The following is a 14,676-nucleotide window of genomic DNA, read 5'->3' on the forward strand; positions in this document are numbered from 1 at the left end:
TTTGAAAGCGTACATATGTGAAAAGTAAAACATATGCATAAGTAATTAAAGTAACAGAGAGAACTCGACAGGAATGAATTTCATCCACCTATCTAATACACAAATTTATCAATCAGTTGTACATAACCTAAAACACTCATCAATATCATCATGTATCCCTCACATCAATGTTCATGTCTAAAGCGTTGACGAGAGTTCTACCATATTATTTAATTGATGATCTCTCAACCTATTAAACAATACGAAGCATTAAGAATCGATACTCACGGTGAATGTTAGATCTAAATCTATGTATAGAGTTTAGAATCTAATAGATATTCATCTTAGATCAAGATCTGAAGAGTATTTCTCAATAGCGGTTCAAATCCAAATATAAAACAAGTAAACAAAGATGTCATCGATATAGATTCATAAAATAGATCGTATACAACGTCATGATCAATAAATATACATACTATCAAAGTAAAATTACATACAAACCCCCAACAAGAAAGGTACAAAGAGAAGAAGGAAGATGAAGAAGAATCTCCCGTCGTGTCCAACTGATTGATGCAAATCCAACTCCAGATCTTCAAGATGCAACCCCTAATGTTGTTTATAAGCTACTCTCCACAAAGAATTATGTTGATGGAAATGGGGTTAAAAGTTTCCAAAATCATACCCTAAAAATCTATGTACAAGTGAATAAATAGGAGTTGGAAAAGTGGAATCGTGCTAAGCCCTAGTAGAGCTCGCCTAACACAACCAGCAAAAATAAACTTAAATGATTTTGATTCGTGTTAAACGCGTTCCTAGCACACTCATAGCGTGAATTTCCTAATTCCCCACTGTCTCTATTTCTCTAAGTGTGCTAAGGCCGCGCTTAACCCGCTCTGGAAAACTTGGAATCTTCAAAAATGCTACTTTGGATCTTGCTTGGTGCCTTTAGGTTTCCCATGCTTCCAATAGGCTTTGAAACCTACAAATTTGCACCAAAATGATCAAACAAAAGTTATTTACATGATAACGCAACTATACAATATATACGGAAAAGTTTAGGTTTATGCATGAAAATCAATTGAAACAAGTTAATAAGTGTCAATTATTCACACACAAAATTACCATAATTTAACACTTATCAAACTCTCCCTAACTTAAAACTTATTTGTCCTCAAACAAGAATCAATTACCCTAAAAAAATAAATCAATCACCAAGCAATCATGATCAACAAGTTTTTACAAACGAAAACAAATGCATGGTTCAAATTTCAAAAGTACAAGCAAATAAATGCTTACCACTATACTACAACGACATCATGACTATGAAACAAATTCTAAGCATAAAATACATGTCAAAAATTCTAAAGCAATACATTTTCAAAGATGAACCACGCCTAACACACAACTTCATCAATGAATGAAGAATAAACATGGGGGACTTGACTCAAACTCAATAATTTTGCTAACATCTTAATCAATTTATGCATTCATCCAAAAAAACTCATATTGAAAGCATAAAAGCACAAATCACAAAGAACTTTCAAGGGTTGTAATGTGGCTTAGTTAACAAAGAAGAGTCTTATCTTAAGGTAATTGAAACAAAAATTGCCTAAAAAAATGAGAATGATCACTTCTAAAACTCTCAAGCATTCACAACCTTTTTCACCTTTTTCTCTTTGCTCAATTGATACACCCTTGAACACAACTTATTAGCACAAAATGTTTGCTACTTTTTTTTTCAATGCCTTTTCTTTTCTTTCTTTTTTTCTTTTTCCGAAATTTTCTTTTTCTTTCTCACCCTCTTAGCAACCTACCTTTTTCTCACCAACTTGAAAATGGATCAGTGGGCTGAAAGTGGATCAGTAGGCTGAAATACTTTTACATGTGCAACAGAACGCACTAAGTACCCTCTAGTAGCGCTTAGCGAGCAGAGCTGCAATATGGTTTTTCAAAAATGGGAATTTTTTCAAGTTTTTCATCCACTCTCACTCTTTAATACCTATATTACTAAATGAAAAGCTATAAAAAACTTAAAAAATTGGGTTGCCTCCCAACAAGCGCTTGCTTTACGTTGTTAGCTCGGCGCCTTTATCTTGTATATGCTCATTCTTGTTGCTTCTTTACTTGGCTAGTTGTTCACCAACAACTACCCCTAACCAACACTTGAGTAAACGTGAAGGGAAACAAAAATATAGACAATATAGACAATATGTATAAAGCTTAAGAAGATATAAACTATTGAGATGTTTTTTAATATCTAAACACCAATCTCCGACAACGATGCCATTTTGTTGGTTGTGGTAAAGCAGCAAGTAAAAGTAAGTATTTTGTTTTATCGTCTCCACAAAGATTAGTGCGACTCAAATGCCATTCAACGGTCTCTACGTTTTTAAGCTTGATGTTTCAGAGGGTGTTTGAAAGTAAAACGAATAAATAAATAAAATAAAGTATCTGAGAGACGAGAGAACTTGTCAGGATTGGATTTCATTCACCGATCGAATACACAAATCTACCAATTAGTTGTACACAACCTAAAACATTCATCAGTATCATCACGTATCGCTCACACCAGTGTTCATGTTTGAAGCGCTGGCAAGAGTTCTACCTTATTATTTAATCGATGATCTCTCAGTCTATTAAACAATACGGAGCATTAAGAATCGATACCCATAGTGAATGTTAGATCTAAATTTATGTCTATAGTTTAGAATATAACAGATGTTCATCTTAGATCAAGATCTAAAGAGTATTTCTCAATAGTGGTTCAAATTAATATGTATAACAAATAAACAAAGATGACATCGATATAGATTCATAAAATAGGTCATATACAATGCCATGATCAATAAAAATACATACTTTTATAGTAAACTTACATATAATCCCTAATAAGAAATATATTACAAGGAGAAGAATGAAGATGAACAAGCATCCACCGCGATTTCCCAACGATATAAGCAAACCCATCTCCTGATCTTCAAGAATCACTCTCACTTGTTATTTTCTAAGCCTTTATCTCTAAAGAATGATATTGATCAACATGGATATAAAAGTTTCCAAGTTGATAACTAAAAAGTCCATGGAGAAATGTATTTATAGTAACTCAAAAATTGGAATCGCGTTAAGCACGAGCAGAGCTCACTTAGCGCGCGCACGATCAAAATAACAAACCGCCATAACTCGCGCTAAGCGCAACAGGGGGAGCTACAACTGCCAAACACCTCTATCTGGGCCTCTCCAAGCGCACTATGATCATTCTAAGCCCAAGCAGGAACTTGATTTCCTTCCAAAATTGCATCTTGAAGCTTTGTTTTTGCCTATCAAGTGTCCAATGCTTCAAACATGCAAGGAAACCTACAAAAAGAGATGAAATTGCTCTAACTAAAAGATATTTACATGAAATTACAAACTACACAATATTTACATACAAGTTGAGGTTTTGACATTCAAATCCAATAAATTAAGCTAAGAAGTGCCACAAAACTACACACATAATTAACATAATTTGGCACCTATCAATTGGTTGAGATGTTTTTGAATGGATGAAGAATGCTCGGATGGTCGAGCTATACAACTCATATCCAAACAATCGGGAAAAGAGTGGTATACACCAAATCGTTCCTTTTCACCTAATTAATTGTGAAAATGGTTAGATATGATTAAGGTTTTTTGAATGGAAGACGAGTACTCGAATGGTCGAGCTATACATCTCGTATCCAAGTACTCGGGGAAGAAAGAGGTATACACCCAATTATTTATTTTTCGTCTTATTTTTTATGAAAATGATATCACTCAAGATTATTGATTGTGAAAGAGGTTCAATATAAATTGAATTAAGAGCTTTAAGTGGATAACGAATGCTCGAATGGTGAGTACTGAGTTATACGACTGATATCCAAACAATCAGGGAAAATAGTGGTATATACCAAATTGTTCCTTTTTTATCTGATTTATTGTGAAAAATATTTAACCTAGTTATTAAGTTTTAAAGAAATGACGAATACTCGAATTGTCGAGCTATACGATGTATCCAAATATTCAGGGGAAAAAGTGATATACACCAAACTGTTCATTTTTCATTTTATTTGTGAAAGATGTTTGAAAATGATTAGGTATTTTATTTTGATTTAGAAAAATGCACTTAATACGAATCAAAGTTTAAGTTGTGTTGATTTGAAATAGATTGAAGGATGATGAGTTTGATTTTGGAAAAAAATACTTGACGTTGAATCAAGATTTTTGTGCTATTTGAAAATAATGGTTGGTTTTATCTTATAAAAATGATTTTTATTAACAAAATAATAAAAATAAAATAAAAAAACAAAGATATAAAGATAGATAAAATCAAAGGGTGATGGGTTGCAAAAGAAATTAAAGGGTGGTGGCGCTTAAAAGGTTAAACCCCGAGTCTGGAGGCCAAAATGCAAGAGTCAAGGTATTGACTCATATGAAACACCTGATCCAAATACCTAGCCAAATCAACCAGATCAGAAGGTCGAGAATGCAGGTGTATGGGGAATATAGTAGGGAATCCTGCACATGAGTTCCTTGAGTCAACAAAAGGTCAACATATCAAAGGGCAAGGAAGCGCGCCACTTGGCCAGTGATGAGGGTGCCTACGCATGAGAGAGAGAGAGAGATATGCAATCTTCTCATTTCTCTCTCTGTTCAGTTCGTCTCTATCCTTGCTATCTCCTTTCACTAACACAAAACCCAAACAAAAACCACAATAAAATAGATCAAACACAACTGAGATGGATGAACATAATGAAGAACTTACGAATGTTCTTTGTTCACCAACCCAGGTTTCACAAACACCCATCAAAATCCAAAACGATCCAAACAAACTCAGCCTAATTTAACTCTCTAATCCTGAATCTATCATCAAAATCAACAACGAACATCACAAAATCAACAGAAAAACTAAATCTAGGTTGAACTGGAATCTTCTTAGTGATATAAATACTAAAATTTTCCATACTTATGGTAAAATCAAAAGGAAAACTAAGCTTATCTCTTTCTTAAAGATTGGTGATCTTGTAGTTACTGACAAAGTTGTTTTGGAGTAGCATATAGAGAAAACTTCAAAAACCTTTTTAATACTTTTACCGTGTTGCAATACAATGGCCTAATAGGTGGAACTATTCCTTTGGTGATTAATGACCAAACTAATGCAATGCTTACTAATATCCCTTATGATTTGAAAATCCAGTGTTGTCAAGAGTCTTAACAGTGATTCTACTCCAGGTCTTGATGATTCTAGGGCCTTCTTTTATCAACACCATTGGGATGTGATCCAAACTGATGCCATAAAGGCTATTTCTCAATTCTTCCTTCAAGATTAGATTCTTCCTCACTTTAATTCTAATAAAATTGTGTTGATTCCTAAATCCTCTGATATTGGGAATATCAATCATTATATCCTATTGCCCTGGAAAATTTAAAACACAAAATTATTACAAAAAATTTTAGCTGACACACTTGTTTCCTTCCTCCCCTCTTTGATCTCCCCAGAGCAAACATGATTCATCAATGGTAGAAGAATTAGAGATAATATTTATCTCACTTCATAAGCCATTAATCTCATTAACACCAAGAGCTATGGTGGTAATATAGCTTTTAAAATTGACATATTTATAGCCTTTGATACTTTAAGTTGGACTTTTTTCTCTAAAACCCTTGCAGCTTTTGGTTTTAACTCTAAGTTTTGTAATTGGATACATGTTATTCTCTTATCTGATTTTATTTCCATAGGTTTGAATGGAAAGTAAGTTGGTCTCTTCTCTTGCTCTAATGGAGTGGGACAATAAGACATTATTTCTCCCCTTCTCTTTTGTCTTGCAGAGGAAGTTTTGAGTAGAGGAATTTCCAATCTTGTTGCTCAAGGACAAATCTCTTTGATCAAAGGTTCTAGAAGTAGGAATGTTCCTTATCATACTTTATAGGTTGATGATATCATGATTTTTTGCATCTGAGACCAAAAATACATCAAAGTTATTGCCAATTTACTGTCTAGATATGCTTCTTGTTCATGCCAAATTTACAATGTCTATAAGTCTCTTATATACATTGGTGCTGTGAGCAATGCAAAACATAAGCTCTTGGCTTACTTTCTTGTGTTTACCATTGATCATCCTCCTTTTTATATCGGGGAGCTCTTATTTTTGTCGGTGAAGTCTAAAGCTCATCATTTTTAGTTCATTATAGATAAGGTTAGAATTAAGGTAGCAACTTGGAAAGCTAGCCTCCTCTCTATTGCAGGAATAATTCAATTGGTGAGGTTTGTGATCCATAGTATTTTGATTCACTATATGTCAATATACATTTGGCATGTTAGCGTTATCCACGCCATTAAAGCTTGGATGAGGTATTTCATATGGAGTGGTAACTTGGATAAGAGGAAAGTGGTTAATATGGCTTGGAAGACCTATTGCAAGAGGATTACTGAAGGGGGGGGGGGGGGGGCTCTGGATTAGTTCCTTAAAGATCTTCAATGAAGCTTCTAATTTGCAGCTTTGCTGGAAGTTTTATCAAGCTAAATCTGGTTTGTCTAATTTACTTGGTTCTAGGGTGTTGACAAACAATCGAACTATAATTCATCATACCAAATATTCCTTGTGGAGCAGTTTCAAGGATTGTTTCATCCTGGTCAAGGAGAACACCCATTGTATTATTGGAAATTGGGAGTTAACTTCCTGTTGGCTCGATAATTGGTTGGGTGAACTTTTGGCAACAAAATTTATAATTCCTAAGATGTATCACAACATTGTTACCTCTAAAGTTAGTGATTTTCTCATAAACAAGAGATGGAGCATCCCTGATAACATCAAACTCTTCTCCATACTATTCAGACTTTGCTTGATGGTTTTCCTATTCCTATTATGGACTCAGAGGATGAGAAAGTATGGACAACTATTGATAATGGGAAACTCAGCATGAAGCAAGCCTATATGTTTTTGGACAAACCCAAGCCCTGCAACTTCTTGAAAGTCTTCCCTTGGAACATTAGTATCCCCCACCTCACTCACTTCTGGTTTGGAGGTAAATGTATTGAAAGCTCCCAACTAATGAGATCATGTCCATCAGAGGTTTTGCAATGTACTCAGTTACGAGCTTTGCAGGTGTCAGTCTGAAACATCCCACCATATGTTCTTTACATGCTCATTTGCTCAGAAAATATGGATTTGGTTTTCAAACATATTCAATCACCAGTTCTCAATTATAAGCTTCCTGGGTTGTAAGAAGTCCATCTTGCTTGACTGGTCCCCTCAAGCTCAAATTGTCATTTAAGCTTGCATCATCAACATATTCCATCAAATTTGGACGGCTAGAAATCTTTCTAGATTTGAAGGTAAACAAGCAAACTGGAACTACGACATCAACATCATTTATGCTCAGGTTAAAATGGTTGGAAACCCCACCAACAACATATCAATTCATCCATGGCCAACTTCAAAATTCTCAATAACTTTGACATTCAAATTCACCATAAAAAGCCTTTGTAGACTAGAGATGTGTTTTGGCATCCTCCCTCGATTGATTGGATTAAATGCAATGTCGATGGTCTTGCTAGAGGTACCCCGACGATTACTGTTTGTGGAGGCATATTCAGAAATGATCAAGGCCTTTACGTGGGTAGCTTTTGTTGCAATTTAGGGTTTGGGAATGCTTTAATGGCATAATTTGGTGTTGTTCTTCTTGCTTTAGATAAAGTCATAGAGAGAAATTGGAAGCAAATTTGGATGAAATGTGATTCATCCTTGATGGTCCAAACTTTTTCTAATCACTATTTGGTTCCATGGAGGCTCAAAGCTAGATGGGACAATTGCATTGCTTTCACTCAACCATTGATTTTATGATATCTCACACTTTTATGGAAGACAACAATTGTGCAGATACTCTCGCAAACATTAAGCCTACTTGTAACTCTTCCACTTTGTTTAATTTTATTTATAGTAAGATAGAAAAAGATTACTTGCTAGACAAGTGTGGTATCTCCAGACTTATACTTTTCTCTTAAGGGGTCTTGATTTGATTCTCTTTTGTATTCTTATTCTTTTTTATTTTATGGATTTTCCCTTTTTGCTTTAAAAAAATTATATCCATAATGCATCATCCTTTGGTACAACATTTATAAAAATGTGATTATCAAGTTGATTATTATTTTTTTGTTAATAACAATATTATTTTAAATTTTATTTGAACACATGATTAATTATGAGCGATTAATAATTATAATAAGGGTTAATTACTATTGTAAATGTATCACAATTCATATATATTATTTTATAAATGGTTAAAATAAAAATCAATCATAATATATTTTATTTTTATTAGTAATTGAAATGATTAAGTTCTTCCACATTGCACAAGTTATCTTTATTGAATTAGTGGGTGAGCATTTATCAAAGAAATTAAATAAACAAAATAAAAGAATATAAAAATTTACCAAATTTGTTAAACTTGGCGCCAAAAGTTGATGCATATAAGGTATAAGATAATATCACAACGACTTTGAAAAAAATCGCCTCTTCACAGAATTTTGAACTACTCGCAATGTCTGCTACGAAAGCAGCAGCGTCAAGGAAACGAGAATCCGAACTCGATCGCAACAAAACTGACAAGAAGAGCCGATCAGATAAACAGAATTTCGATCTCGATTTGGATTTTGATATCTCTGAGTTCGTCTTCACTGCTTTTGATTTTGATTTTGTTTTTTTGTTTTGGTTTTTGGTTTGAATCGTAATCAATTTTCTGATCTAATGTTAATTTGCAGTGATCTCAAAGGAATCGTGTCGGCGCTGAACCTGATAAGAGATAAGGCGCAGAAAGACGGCCAGAAGAAGAACGAAGAGACTATTTCTAGGTACCGCGTTTGCATTTAGATTTCACCTGATACGTTTTTTCCCCAGATTTCTAGTGTGAATTTTGAAGTTTATACTTGGAATGATTCGTATGTGTGAGATGCTTCCGCTGATCTAGAGGTTTAACGGATGAATGTTGTTTGTTTTTGTTTCGGTTTTTTCAAAATTATTTCAAATTCAAACGTTTTTTAGCATCATTTTTGAATCTCCGAGCCTTGTTATGGAATTACGTTTCTAGATTGAAATTGGTGTAAAGTGGAATTCTGACCTAAGATATTTGCAAAATTGGTTTGTAATTGGTGGTTTCTGTTTCTGATAGTGTTGCCTCTGAGATTAAGTCTACTATTGAGGGATTGAGGACCAAATTTGAGAAGGAAAGGTACTTTGATATTTGAAATCAGTGTTAAATAACGTGCTAGCATTTTTGGCTATTTTTTTTTCTTTCTGTTTTTGTTTCATTGTGCTGAAAGAGTTTATTGATGTTTCAATGTTTAGGCAAACTTTTGCTAAGGCGCTTTCAAAGAGTTCCAAAGAGGTTTGTAAAATAGAAAATTAGTTTATGAATGATGCTGACAACTGAGTTATTAGTATAGGAAATGAAATATGTGTTGCCAAAAACTTGTTTAATTCTTGATTTTTAATTACAAGCATGCAGTTTGAAAGTTCCTTGAAGAACGAAACTACTAAGTTTCAAGCACTTCATGAGAATTTTTACAAAGAGAAAGCCTCTTCTCTTCAGGCCTTTCAAGGTATTTTCTGTAACATTATCATCTGAGGATTAGTTTGCATAATATGTTGTGAGTTGAGCAATTAAAAGACTGAAATTAATAGTAGTAAGATACTTTGACAACAGCTGAAATATGTAAAGTAGTAGTAGTAATAGTTACTATGAAATTAGCTGTTAAATTTGAATATGTAATTGCAATTCATGTTTGTTTATTTGATATGATCACATTATTTCCTGGTTAGATGCTAATTGTTTTTTCCCATCTACAGATATTATTTCCAAATTTGAAGAGGAAAAGGAAAAGCTATTCTTGAGATATGAGCAACTGAGTAAGTTATACATTTTTATCCTTGTTTATTTATGAATAAATAGACAACAACATTAATTAGCATTCTATGATTTTAATTCTAGTATAACATTTTCTTTACAACTTTATGATTATTTCAGGGAAGAAGGAAAAAGCTATGATATCTGAACAAGAGAAATCCTGCAATGATAAAATTACCCAACTTGAAGGGTCACTCAAAAAGAAGAAAAAGGTATACTAGTAGTTACTATTAAGTAGCATGATGTGCTCACACAGGTTACAGTGCTTTTCTCATTGCTGATTATTTTGTCACAGGATGATAAAACTTTCAGCATGCTAAGGAAAACTCTTGGTTCATTCTTGGAGAGTACCTCGGATGATGATTTCCCACCTGATGACTGAAGATGCAATACACAGAGATCTTTTGATACAGTTACCACTGCTTCTTCTAATCATTTCACTGGAAAAGAAGTTACCTTAGATAAATTGGAGACTTGCGACTCTCTTTGCACAGTTCCACTTAAATTTTAATCCTTTATTACAGTCGGTTTTGAAAACATACATTACAAGTTCCGTATGATATGTGGTTATGTTTAGAAATCCATTTAATGGTTACTGATTTTAGTGAAACACCGTCATTTCATTTTGCGGAGCATTATAATTTAATCTTTTCAAACAGTCCATAATATCAATATGCTTCAGAACTACAACTTTCTCTGACAACATAAAAGATATATGCAAATGGCTTCTTTGCCACTCTGATATCACTAGGATTTTCTTTTACAGAAAGCCTAATTATAATTACAGTTGTCAACAGAAGCATATATATAAATGTGTTAAAGTGAGAGTCACAGATTATTCAATATCCAAAATAGAGCCTAACCGTTTAACATGATAACAAATGTCATTCACCGTGAATGATATGATTGGACCAAACCAAATACAATCTTTTTCCATTATGATCAAGAGTAATGGTGAATAATTGGAAAATAAGATTAATCACAAACATAACTTCAAATTTTACCATTGTATCTCATCATAATGACTTACTTTACTTAAAAATTTACCATTGAATTTCATCATAATCAGTTACTTTTCCCCTTTACGCACACATTCAGGTCTTCTCAGTATATATTATATATGAGACAATATTTAAGGGACTGAAAAGAAAAGTGGTCACGTTATACACAGCAGGAACGGAAGGCCGTAAAAAAAACTCATTAATTTAATTCCAAAACTTGTCATTAATAAACTATTCCGCACAGATAGAAAATTTAAGATCTATACATCTCATTACACAAAAACCCTTGTTCATAATTTGTTATACTAGAATGGCTCGGTTAATAGGATAACGGACGAGCCACTAACAGCTAGCTTTGGGAGGAGTTGGTTTACTTTGTTGTACAGACCATGGAGGCCGCTTGTTGTTTGCCTGCACAAAAATCACGAGGATATGATCGTTTAAATTAAAACAGCAATTGTTCTATGGTAATTTAATGATACCTTGGTAAACCTTAGATAGAACCATATGTATATAAATCAAGTTGCATTCGGTTATATGGTTTATACTGACTTCAAATTTATTCAGTAAACTAGTGAATGACATCAGTTAGCATACCCCAATTTCTGTCACAAACCGGCATGATGAACACCTGACCTGTGAAGCACCATATGGATACATTAGCAATAGCGTACAACTCCCACACTTAACTTGCCCAACCTGATCAGCTGCGAGGAAGAAATGAGCTACGATATAAATAGCTTGCCACACAAAAGGATAATGCCATGTCATGTTTTTTTACACAAGATTATTTGCACAAACAAGCCTGAAACTACAAATAACAGGACTGTTCTTCCCATCATGAAATTGTTTATGAAAGTATTTAATCAACCAGCTGCATAAAAAAGCTGAACTTAAAATGCAAAGTTTCACATAAATTACATGTTCAAGATAAAAAGAAGCAAAGAGAAAGTGAAGCGACCTTGTAATACAATGTTGACGACTAGTTACGAAAGTATTCACTCAATCAGATGCATAACAAAACTAAACTTAAAATGCAAAGTTTCAAAGAAAAAGAAGCAGAAAGAAAGAGAACTGACCTTCTAATACAATGTTGACAGTTTGACAGCATGAACATTTGACATGTTTGCCACCTGATGGATACGAAAGCAGACGTCTACAAGAACCACAAACCATTTGAGCAAAACCTGTTCACACAGCTTTCCTAGTCAGACTCAACAAGTTAATACCCAATTTCGACCGATGTCAAATGCGGATGGTTAAAATTCGTCATGCAATATTGCTATACGGCTACTATAACTGCAACCTGACAACATTTTGTACTAAACAGGGAATTCAAAACAATAGTGAGGTTTGTCAAATTTCCGCTACACTATAGGTCGAAAACGCCGCTATAGCCGGGATTTAACAACATTCATTAAACATAAAATTCACATAAACAAACATACACATAAAAAAACGGAATTTAATTGTCCAATCATTAAAGAGGGCAAAGTTGAGAAGAACACAGACAAAAAATAAAACAATGATCGTGTAGTTCATGAATTGCGCAGTAGCTGATTAATAATAGCGCATAATTTAGTAAAACACTATAAATCATAGTAAAATCCAATAGGGTGGGTTTGAATATTGAAAGAGAGGGAAGGGAATATAAAAAAACAAGGTGGAAGATTATTATGATAAATTGAACAAAGTGAGAAATAGTAGAATCGGTGAACTGACCGGATGGAAGTGGCGCTGGGCGTTGGGGAGTAGGGATAGGTTGCCATCCGGGTGGTGGGCCGTCGTCGTTGTCTTGTTGGCTTTGCATCCTCGGTGGTTACTGCTTAGTCAAACGCCACCACACTCCTTACTAGTTACTTCACGCTACAAATTTTAGTTTTGGATTCAATAAACATGCCACTGCTTAGGCGTAAGGACTAAAGTGTAACATGTAGATTTGGTTTGATTTTTGAAAAAAACAAATTAATAAAAAACATTTGGTTTGGTTTTATAGTATTTTTAATTTTTTTAATCCAAATTAAAATTAACTTACGAAAATAAAGTGGATTTGGTTTGATTAAATCCATAAGATATTTTTTATAATTTAAAAATTATTTTAAAAAATTTATACAAAAAATCAATTTACTTACATCCAATATAAAATTGTATATTTGTAAATATGGTCTGCTCCGCCTGTGATATATGTTCTGATTTATGTGAACATTATTCTCTTACTTTCTTAATGAATACGTCAGAATAGGGAGAGGGAGACCAATTTTTCCTCCTAATTTACGGGATAATTTCCTCTTTTACGACCAAAAACCACCTTCTCCTAGAAATCTGATATGTTACTTAATGACAAGATTATTAGGCAATATGCATGGGTCAAGGTCAGACGACCTGAGGTAGTGCACGCCTGATTCTCCTAATTGACCTTTCAAAAATTCTTTGGACTGCTTGGGCCACGGGAAACTGCTCTTTAGTGGTTAAATTAGATACACAACAATTCCTCTTAAGCCAACAACGACGAGTCACTCAAGAGTTGTTTGGGGGAACATGTGTAACGTTAAATGCCATGCCAATATGAGTTTGTCTTAAGAAGGTACATTAATTGTGAGCCTTCGATTTTGCTGCATGCGTCAAAGATGGGTCGTAGATGGTTTAATAGTTGACACACACTTATCCTAGGGTAACGACTAACTTTACGATCTAGGAATTTGCCCTTATAATAATAGGGTTCTTGACAAATTCTCTTTCGACTCCATCTCTCATCTTCCCAAGTTCATGTATTGAATCTCTCCCTTTCCCCTCCCCATTTCTTTTTTCCAGTAATGGCAATTATTATGGATTTAGCCGAGAGTGTTGTTGTAATTGATCCCTCTATTAATAAGGAGTGTATGAAGAAGTGGAGGTATTATATGAAAAACGTTAGGTGATCCAATGGGATGATTGATTACAAACTTTTAGAAATAAGGATATTTGGAAGATACGAAAGTAGTTTTAATTCTAATAGTCATATTGACCCCTTTTCCCCAATTATTTCCTAGGAAAATTAGGACCACTGATGGCGTCTAGCTCATCAAAACACTTGGGAGTTAAAGAATAGGAGACTGTCTACACAACCCAGGAAAAAATGGATTTCTATCGTAAGGGAATGAACCTTACAGGTTTGAGCGACGAGGTGAATGTCATCATATAGTCATGATCTGAATAAGAACGAGTTAACATGGTCGCCTCTCATCAAATGAGTTCTTCTATCTACACCTCCCTATCATTCATGAATTAGGGTTGTTGATCCCCTTTACCATATTTGAGTATGAGCAGTGGCGGAGCCAGATAAAAAAATTTGGGATGGTCGCTACGTAAAATAAAGATTATAAATAAAATGTAAATAGTATTTTAAATAAAACATTAAAGTTAAAATAAATACAAAGTTAATTACTAAAAATTTAAATTACATGACTTAAAACTACCTTAAAGTAATGCTTTATGTGTTTCGAGTGACTTGAAATCGTCAATAATTGACTCTGAACTAATGCTTGCACTAATCTCCCTTTCAATATATACTGTCATGCTATCTCCAAGAAACCCATAACCCTTCTTATTTCTCAACTTAGTCTTAATAATTTTCATTGCTGAAAAAGACCTCTCAGTTGTGGTCGTAGAAACGGGAAGAGTCATGATAAGACGAAGTAGTCTATCAATCAAGAAGTAAGTTTCAGCCTGTCCAGATGCAACCAAACATGAACATAGTTCTTGAATAGTTGATATATTATTCAAGTTTGATGCTTGACGA

General features: G+C 33.9%; 2 protein-coding genes across 2 annotated transcripts; one reads left to right on the top strand and one right to left on the bottom strand.

Annotated features, from left to right (window-relative positions):
- Window positions 1–8,464: 8,464 nt before the first annotated feature.
- On the top strand, window positions 8,465–10,520 carry LOC127106612 (uncharacterized). Its single transcript, XM_051043910.1, has 8 exons — window positions 8,465–8,660; window positions 8,756–8,845; window positions 9,163–9,222; window positions 9,339–9,378; window positions 9,499–9,592; window positions 9,840–9,899; window positions 10,018–10,109; window positions 10,193–10,520. The coding sequence occupies exons 1-8, from the start codon at window positions 8,536–8,538 to the stop codon at window positions 10,277–10,279; spliced, it is 648 nt and encodes a 215-aa protein (XP_050899867.1). The 5' UTR covers window positions 8,465–8,535; the 3' UTR covers window positions 10,280–10,520.
- Window positions 10,521–11,076: 556 nt separating this feature from the next.
- Window positions 11,077–12,834, bottom strand: LOC127106613 (protein LOL2). Its single transcript, XM_051043911.1, has 4 exons — window positions 12,621–12,834; window positions 11,978–12,085; window positions 11,496–11,605; window positions 11,077–11,309 (listed from the first exon to the last, which is right to left on the bottom strand). Exons 1-4 carry the CDS (start codon window positions 12,706–12,708, stop codon window positions 11,241–11,243), a joined length of 375 nt encoding a protein of 124 aa, XP_050899868.1. The 5' UTR covers window positions 12,709–12,834; the 3' UTR covers window positions 11,077–11,240.
- Window positions 12,835–14,676: the final 1,842 nt, after the last annotated feature.

The sequence above is a fragment of the Lathyrus oleraceus genome, chromosome 7 (genome assembly GCF_024323335.1).
Source record: "Lathyrus oleraceus cultivar Zhongwan6 chromosome 7, CAAS_Psat_ZW6_1.0, whole genome shotgun sequence".
In the NCBI taxonomy this organism is placed as follows: Eukaryota; Viridiplantae; Streptophyta; class Magnoliopsida; order Fabales; family Fabaceae; genus Lathyrus; species Lathyrus oleraceus.